Source organism: Meleagris gallopavo, chromosome 3 (genome assembly GCF_000146605.3).
Source record: "Meleagris gallopavo isolate NT-WF06-2002-E0010 breed Aviagen turkey brand Nicholas breeding stock chromosome 3, Turkey_5.1, whole genome shotgun sequence".
Classification (NCBI taxonomy): domain Eukaryota; kingdom Metazoa; phylum Chordata; class Aves; order Galliformes; family Phasianidae; genus Meleagris; species Meleagris gallopavo.
Window position 1 is genome coordinate 68,478,805 of NC_015013.2, and position 9,597 is coordinate 68,488,401.

Consider the following 9,597-nt stretch of genomic DNA (forward strand, 5'->3'; position numbering starts at 1 on the left):
TGTTTTCAGTTCATTGTTCCTAATTTCCATCTTCATTTCCCCTTTTTGGCTCTTAAAAAAAGAAGCTTATTTGCATTAGAAGCAATATAAGTGCAGTGAAAGGAAAAGAGATGTTGAATATAGTCTCAGGTTCAAGTGCACTGTAATGTATATAGTGCAAGTGAACTTGTTAGGGAGATGCAAACGCTATTCCTTCCTTCTTGTCTCATGCCTTTTCAAAATAAGTTAATGCAGGTGGATGCTGTGCCTGGGCTGTGGGCTTCCTGTAAAGACAGAGAACCTGGAGCAAAGGAGGTTTTGGGGTTTCCAAGGCAAGTTGCTAGTGGAAAGATGTGGAAGTTTTAGTCAGGTAGAGCTCACCTCCTAAGGATGGAAGTAGGCAACTGTATTCCTGAAAAGTAAAATTAAGAGTCTCATAGAAAATATCTGTTGCTCAGACCCGGTTTGGCATGCAAATGCTTGTTTTCCACATTGATCTTCAGAGTTTCTTAATGTTTGTAAGTACTTGCTGATATTTTTTGCAATTCCAGTAGAAGATAATTGACACTTCAGAGGAAATGTGAGAAAGCCATCAGATTGTCTGTTTTTGTTTGCTTTTTTAAAATGAATTTCCACAAAGAATTCTTGGCTGTTACTGGACTTCAAAATTGCTCATGCCTATTATTAAAATTACTGTTGTTATCAAAGATTTACTGAGGCAAAAATCACCTAGTCTTCTTCCCCACGTAACTCTTTTCCCAATCCTGTTGTGCTTATTTATTCAGCATTTTGTTAAAAAAGTTTGATTAGGGAGTATATAATATATTTTTTTCCTAATTCATTGCGTTGTTATTGACATCTACATCCTGAGTTGCTGGCATTCATGCAGGTTTCATCGGATGGAATGTGAAATTTGTGAAGTTTTATTGTCAGCAGTCCAGGACACTGTGTCTTCTTTGTGGTGTTCCTCAGGCATTCTGAGACACTCGATCTTGTTTCACATTTGCAGACTTTGAGGTTTTATCCGTGTGTGGCAAAGCTGAGAATATGACGGTAATACTTTAATGCTGGTACATCATAAATCTCTAAAATGGCATTTAGAGCCTTGAATCTCACTCCTGATAAGCTAATGATTCTAATGATCAGTCAAATAATTAATTCACTGTGACAATCCCTATGTTTGCTTTCTACTCCATTTTTAAAATAAGTTTATATTGTTGCTTTCTAGCTTAAGAAATGGCAGCACAGTGTGTGACTAAGGTGGAGCTGACTATTGCCTGCACAAATCTTTTGGATAAAGATGTTGGTTCCAAGTCAGACCCGCTGTGTGTTCTTCTCCAGAATACGAGTGGTCAGCAGTGGTATGAGGTACGGTGTGATAGTTCTCTTGAATCTGTTATAAATATGGTCTAGCTTGTTGGGTCTCTTAACTGGATGGGAGCATAATGCTAATTATTATTTCCAATAAATACATAGACCTGACGTACACTAGCCAAGACATACAGGACTTTTCTGAGTGTTTAAAAGTACTTTTAGAAATGAAGTATTCCTAAACTATAATCATGTGGTCATTTGACAGTCTGTTATTTTTATGTTGATCTTTCAGTTCAGGAAAAATGCTCATTACAGGGAGCAAAGGAAAACAGGACTGCAGATAATAAAGCAGTGGATTTTGTGTACTGCGGTTAGTTGCATTTGATAAAAGTTTGTAGGAAGATACGTCCTTATACTAACAGGAACTTCTGACAACCTTTAATAATGTGTTATACGTATGTAGTTTGTTCATGAAATTCTGAGTCAAGTGGTATCTTTCCAACTGCAGGTTGATCGCACAGAAAGAATTAAGAATTCCTTGAACCCTAAATTTTCGAAGAAATTTCTAATTGATTACTATTTTGAGCTTGTTCAGAAACTTAAATTTGGCATATATGATATTGATAACAAAACCATTGAACTGGCTGATGATGACTTCCTAGGAGAATTTGAATGTACACTGGGACAAGTAAGTATGCAGATTTCCCTTAAAACTAAGAAAATAAAAGTCAATGCAAATCATTTAGCACTTTTACCTTAACTTTATCACAATGTTCACATGTATGTGGAGGAGTCCCAAATAGGTTTGCATATTGTTTTTCAAATCTCAGTTCAGTTTACACTTTTTTTATTTTGCAAAAACTCTTCAGATACTGCCTTAAAATTTGCTTTAGAATGATGACTGTCCAGATTGTTGTTCTGAAAATAAGTGGAATATCAATAAGCACAAAGTAATAAGTGCTATTTATTTACTTAGGCTAAAACTCAATTTTTTTTTTATACACTGAAGTAAAAAAACAACAACAAAACTGGTATGTAGCAACATATGAGTGTTCACAAAGGCCACATTAATGTTGGTAATTTGCTTTTTGCTCAAGGCAGGCAATGATTCTGGTTCCACTTTGAACTGTAAGTAGATTTCACTCTGCCAGCTTATACTATTGGTGCTATTGCACTTGAACAGCTTTGTTATCTTAAAAGATGTTCTTAAAGCATCCTTTGAAGGTGTTTCTTCTCAGGAGAGTTTTCTTGGGATTTCCCTCCCTGCCAGCATTGTGAAATGAAGTTCATTAATAATTCATTCTTAAAGAAATGTCCTTAGGATAAATAGATGTGCTTAGAAATGCTTGCTTGGAAAATGTAAAATAGACATCTAGAAAGGCTGTTGAGAGAGAGGTGACATTTGTTTGCATGTTGTATTGTTTTCATAAATCTGTTTACTGAAGATGTTTGTGAAAAGTGACTCATGGTTGAACAGTATGGGTGGAAAGTCTGAGAAGAGTTTGAGAATGGAATGTAAGAAATTTTTATCCACGTGTGTGTTGTGTTACTGCATTGCATTTTATTTCAGTTTCATCTGAAACTCTGTATGTGTTTGGCTGCATTGGTATCTTTGACTTCTGAAGTGTGCCAAGTATTACCTATTTTACCTATAGGAAACCATGGGAAATAAATACAATGCTGTTGCCTGTCATCTTCATGATAAAGGAAAAGCTCTTAAAATGAAAATACATCACTGTCTTGTTTCATTTATTTGGAAATCTGTTTAATTGTTTTAACAGTGCTTGATACTCAAATTTTATCTTGGCAGATAGTTTCTAGCAAGACTCTAACAAAACCATTAGTACTTAAAAATGGCAGACCTGCTGGGAAAGGAAGTATTACGGTAAGACAATAACATTCTTCAGCATTTATCATTAAATATTGTTTTGTTGCATTTACGTAGAGGCTTGAGCACAGTATATCCCATCTACAGTGCTATGAATAATGTCATATAGTATTTTTTTTTCCTCTGCAATTATTTCTTTGTCATTCAAAGGGAGAGTTGCTCAGTTTCTGACTCATTGCATCCATCCAAATAATTACGTTTGTCAGTATCTTCAATGTATTGTCATTGCTTTAGTGGATCCCAGTGTCAAACTAAATTGTCCTCCTGCCCCAGTTTTTACTTGTTTCTTTCTGAGCAAACATGACTTTTAAAGTGAAATTATCTTAGGAGTGTTGTGAACATAATAAGAAAATTATCATTTCTAGATACAAAATAATTACTTTTTGCTTATCTAGATTACAGCAGAAGAAGTGAAGGATAACAGAGTTGTCTTATTTGAAGTAGAAGCAAGGAAATTGGACAATAAGGTATTTAAGTGGTTGCTGTTTTATTGATAAAGCAGTGAAATCAGAATGTTGTCAAAAGACAAAACAAAATGTTCAGTCTTATTTTTGGCTCAATTGATTATATCAACTAAGATTTTGCTTACACTAAAAAAAGAAATTGAAGGAAGACGGCTTCTGAGCAACTTCACTGCACGTGTTCAAATGAATTACAACACTTCTAAATTTGATGAGTGTGTTGTAGGGATACTTTGTGGACAGCATTCCTCCATTTGAGTGGGTGGTGTTATGCTTAATTATGTAGGTAAGGGAGTTGACTTGAATATTTAAGTAACTGATTACCAGTCAGTGCTCTTAAAAAATATTAGAAAGTTCAATTGGAGTGTATAAATCTGTTAAATGTTTTGATGCTTGTAAAGTGTTTGTGTTTATATTAAAATAAATAAAGAAAGAAAACAAAATTTTATTGTAATTTCAATAACAGAAAAAGTATTATTGGTTGTCTTGGCTGATTTTATTATTATTATTATTTTTTAATTAGATCAAAGCTTTCCTTATTATGTACCCTAATGCTTATTCCTCTAAGTATTCGTTTGCTTGAACTGTTGGGTGTGTAGTATGTATTCATAGCAGAACTTTATCTTAAAGTGAAATTCTGTCTTTCAGAAGAGGTAACCAGAATGACATTTCTTCATATGAAGTGTTTGTTCCCTGAATATTTGCTTTACTTTTTTTTTATCTTAAGTGTTTTCTAAGTGACATTTAATGGTGTTTATGCCACAGGCTGTTTTGGGATAATTATGTGTTCTTCAAATACAGGATTTTTTTGGAAAGTCAGATCCTTATCTGGAATTCCACAAGCAGACTGCAGATGGAAACTGGGTGATGGTTCACAGAACAGAGGTAGGATATTTTTGCAAGCAACCTAGAGTTGAGCTTCTTTGATTTTAGTGTGTTGTACTGCCTTACAACCAGAAGAGTATGACCCAGTAGTTCACATGTGGTTTTGTTAAGAAGTCACCTCATCTGTTCTACTGACTTTCTCTTCTCACAGGACAGAAAGTTTACCTCACTTTGGTTGTGGTTTTTGCCATCTATTTTTTTTTTTTTTTTTTTTCTTTTTTTTAGAACTTTCTGTAATTTAGAAGACAGGTCTGTCTGTATATAGTTCCTTTTCAAAACATTTAAGTGCTACTCTAAATGTAGAATTTGGGCATGCGAATGTGCTGCTCTTTCATGTCAGTGTCACCTAGCTGTACTAGCTTACTAATGAAAGGAATTATACTGAATGCTTGCAAAGGGCATGTCAAGGATAATGTGGAGTTTGGGAAAATGTAAGCAGCAGCAGCCTTCTGGCTGAGAGGGGCAGAGGTTCCATGGCAGTGACTGACAGGGTAGGAATAGGTTCAAAATGTCTCACTCTAATGTAAGCCGAGGCCTTTGTCAAAAGCTAGGTAGTGTGCACACTGATAGGGGTGTGGCCATATTTGTGTGAGACAGATGCTGAAGTATGAGTTCTTTTGTGTGAGGCTTATAAAACCAGTTTCTCTCGCAAGGCCATTCTTCTGCATAAAAAGTATATTTTCCACAAGGATTTCAGTCGTCTTTAGTTTAAATAATGAATCCAGAATTTGCTGTTCCAGGCTGCAATTGATTGGAAGACTTCTGTATGTTATAGATCTTGAAATTTTTTTTGTGTTAATTTACATACGTTCATTCGTTCATTTATTTGTATTATTTACTGTGTTGATTTTCAAAATAAATATCTCTGCCTCTAAATATTAGCAATGCTGGAAATGTAAATCCTAAGTATTAATTAAGATATTAAGTATTTCTTGTTTGTTATGAGGGTTTTTTGTTGTTGTTGTTTTCTTTTGCTTTATAAAATCATTATTATTTGTCTCTGGACAATTTTTGGTTGACAAATTCTGAAGACCTTCCAGTGGTGTTCCTCAACATCACTTGATTAGATTTAAGTTTGAGAGACCATGTGCAGTATCAAACTCTGTTATTGCTTATATTTGTCTAAGTAGCATTTCAGAATAAACAGTGACTGGAGTGAAAAGTAATCTCCAGAGCACTGCTGTGTTCAGAAATGTAATTTTCCACATTTTTCTTGGTATATTGTGTTTGTGTGCGTGTTGTTTGTGTTTAAAAAAGGGGGGGGAAATGTTAAAATAATAATGTCGTTATATATTTAAGTATAAAGAAATGTAAAATTTTGCAGTGTACTTGAATTGGATAGTAGGTCACAGTGCAGTCTAGAAAATAGAGTTGAAAAGATCTCACCTCTGTTGGGCAATGATACTGCATTTTAAGAATGTTTTATTTATTTATATCCTATACATTAGGATTTGAATTTCAGGAAGTGATTGACAGCAGCATTAGTCAACAGTCTTGTTTACAAAAATCATTGTATGAAGATATGACCAATTGTAGATGACTACCTTTCACTTTTGAAAACTATAATAATCTGGCTTTTTTTCTGCCAGGTTATTAAAAACAACTTGAATCCTGTTTGGAGGCCCTTTAAAATCTCTCTCAATTCTCTGTGCTACAGTGACATGGATAAGCCCATCAAGGTAATGTGTAAGAAATATATATGTGAATTAGTGGGAAATGTGTTGTTCTAGTTACTGTTTCTTTTTATTTGAAAACAAATGGAAGTCTTAGAGCTTTTGTTATTTATTAATTTGAAAGTCATTTAGGTATAGGTACTCTTGAGGGAAGAAAAAAGTAAAATCTCACATCTTGCAGTTTCAAACTCATAGTTGGTCTTTGATGGTCTGAACCCTAAGCGGCTTTGGAATGACGAAGTCAGTTTGTCACTTAGATTTTTAAAGTTACAGTGTTTCATCCGCCAGTATTGGTGGTGTTAAGATACTGTACAGTGAAAGTTGCATGGTGAAGGTTAGAATATGCTTTATTCTGTGCTATGGATTGTGTAACACTGTAACTAGTGCAATACTAATGCTAACGCTAATGGAATTCTTATTGTGCTCCCTGATGTAATTAATTGCACTTTTTCTTAATATGCAAGCTGAGATAATCAATGTGGACCAGGTGTATCATCTTGTAGATGACAGATAAAGCAGCTTTTCTCCGCAGATGAAACTGAACCTTCTGTCAGAAGGTTAACCAAATCTGTGGGGTCAGTTTTACAAGGACTGTCTTTAACTCTGGCTTTCGAGTCTTTCAATTTCAAGTCTTACCTTGAATGAACTGTGTTTAATTTCTGAGTGTTTTTCTTCAGGAATTTCCATAGTTTAAGGATGGAACTGAAGATCAAAACTTTGTTCATAAGCTAATGTGAACATCATAGGAGCCTTTTATTTTAGCATTTGGTTAAAAAACAAAACAAAACAAAAAAAAAAAACTATTGTACTTTCTGTTCTTTGGGGAAAAGCAAATGAGAACATGAACTGCATGTGACTGATATTAGTTCTTTGGCTTGAGGCAGTCCTGGAAAATGCTTAACAGCTACAGAGATGTGGATGTTACAAACACCTGTATATGTTTAAATACATAGTTATAAAGCAGCCTAATGAACAGTTTCACAAGTTCTGAACCTGAGAACGTGCCTCCCTTGCTGCTGCTTTGATTTTTCTTTTCTCGTTTCTTTCTTTTTGCCTTTTCCTTGAAATAGCTGTTTCTTGTATTGCTTCTGAGTATGTTATAAATATGTTGGTTTTTTTCAATGAACATCTCTGATAAAACTAAGACCATTGATTGAATTAATTATTTTGGAATCTTACCTCAGAAGCATAGGCTTGTTTCCAAATGAAATCGATTTTATTTGGAGTTAATACTGACTTGCAAACAGACAGGGGGCTGAATTCCAGCTTCTGGTATGCAGTAATTTAGAAAACCAGGAGCTATCACTTCAAACATTAAAATGCAAGCAAAATTGTATCATATTATTGAAGGATTAAATAATGCTTTAACACTTTTATATGCGCAGTTACGTACATAATGGGCTATTTGTCATAGTAAGTAAAAGTACCAGTTTTTCCCTAATGAGTTGCTTTTCATCTATTTAATGGCTTAGTTTGTGTATTCCCAGCAGTGCACAAACCAAGTTGATTCTTTGTTTTCTGGAATTTATTGCTGTGTTCTTTCGAGTGTGTTTGTAGTCAGTGATGCTTTTCTGTGCTGAGAATGTGAGCTGTTGATTTGGAACATGCATGCCAAGTTCTGCTGGGGAAAATTCTTACACAGTTTTTTCACCTGGTTCCTTAATGTTGCCATGTGTTAAAGAGAGTATACATGGAACAAAATAAATGTTTCTGTCTTGCCTTGACTAAGTTTTGACAATTGAATTCAATGGATTGAATATATCAAGCAAGACAAACTAATCCCTTAAAAATGATATATATAAGTGTTAACAGTGAGCAAGTAGTGTAACTTTTGACTCAACAAATGTCTTCAGTTTTCCATTTCAGGTACCAAAGCTCTTGGCTGATTATTTGATTGGCTTACTTATGGCGTTCAAAGTAGTACACCTAACATTTGCAATGAACATCAGTCTGTTGGTATTGTGGATGCTTATATGAGATTTCAGTTGCTGTTGAGTGCATGTGCGTGTGTTTTTTAGTTATTAGTGCGTACAGAATGTTAGTGCAAACTGCAACCTTGAGGCATGCATTCCACAGTTTAGAATCTCCACATCATGTTTTGTGCTTCAGCGTTATTGTTTGTTTTCTGAAAGATAATTTCTCTCAGGAACTCAGACCTGTATGTTCACATGTTTAGTTTTCATTATAACACCCAAATGAAGTGGCAATAGAATTGAATTGTTTCTCAAATATAGCAAGACTTTTTCAGTGTTGTGAAAGAAAGATATCAAAACAGCTGTGCAGTTTAACATACATATATAGGTTCATACTCTTGAAGTTGTTTTTTTTGTTTATCTTTTCAAAATAATTTTCAAAAATAATTCATTCTTGGACTCTTGATTTTAATATTTTAATTGGTTTAAATTTATTTTTCTATAATTTGATTAATTGCAGTAAGTTAACTAGCATGTCTGCATGCAAAATTATAGTAAAATATCAGAAGTGGATGGAAATAGTATGTGCACTTACATAGATTTTTTTTCTTAATTGGGGAATATTTGGAGTTTTAGATTTGAAAAATAAGGTCACTATGGTGAAAGTAATAGTGATTAAAAGTATGTTCACTTAAAGTAATATATTCTCAAACAGAAAAAAAAAAGTCTGTCTTCTCCTTTTTCTGTTTGGAGGTCTTGCAAGATGAATTATTTGAATACTGAATCCTTACCGTTAAATACTGAATACAGCCAAGGAGGGATTTTTAGCTGACATTCAGATCCATGAAGCATGGATCATAGAGACTCTTTTCTAGTATTAGGAAAAAATTAAGTCCTTTCTACATTTAAAGCTGAACCTTCGTATACTTACAAATTCTGAGTTATCTGTCAGATTAATGCGCTGTTTAAATATGAATAAATCTCTCCTGATAGCTAACAATTCAGCAATTTTCTTTTAAGCTAGATACTCAATGTTAAATTTGCTTGAGACCTACACTATTTAGCATTCTCAACTCTTCACTTCAGTGGAGGATCGGATCTGCAACTGGGTAGTTTGGCTTTTACCTTGTTGAAATCCGTGATCATTAAATGCCTGTATAAACCTAAGACTGCAACACAAGAAAAAGTCAGTGATGTGAGAGTTCCAGGAATGTTTTGTATCTTCAGGCTTATGTAAAAACACCATTACAGTGTTTATTGCTTTTGTAGGCTTATTTCTGTTAATAACAGTGGGTAATGCTTTATTTTAGGTTGAGTGCTATGACTATGATAGTGATGGGTCTCATGATGTCATAGGAAGTTTCCAAACCACGATGTCAAAACTGAAGGAAGCATCACGGTCCTCACCTGTAAGTCTTACATAGTCTAAACTACCTTTATATTTTTGAGCTGTTCTACTAATTTCACAACAAAACTTACTTTTT

At 34.1% G+C, this 9,597-nt stretch overlaps 1 protein-coding gene across 1 annotated transcript; it reads left to right on the forward strand.

Annotated features, from left to right (window-relative positions):
• The first annotated feature begins 1,181 nt into the window (after positions 1-1,181).
• On the forward strand, positions 1,182-9,561 carry LOC104910387 (copine-3-like). The gene is made up of 7 exons (XM_010709082.3): positions 1,182-1,347; positions 1,802-1,981; positions 3,104-3,178; positions 3,577-3,648; positions 4,444-4,527; positions 6,117-6,206; positions 9,424-9,561. Exons 1-7 carry the CDS (start codon positions 1,216-1,218, stop codon positions 9,535-9,537), a joined length of 747 nt encoding a protein of 248 aa, XP_010707384.1. The 5' UTR covers positions 1,182-1,215; the 3' UTR covers positions 9,538-9,561.
• The last annotated feature ends 36 nt before the right edge of the window (positions 9,562-9,597 follow it).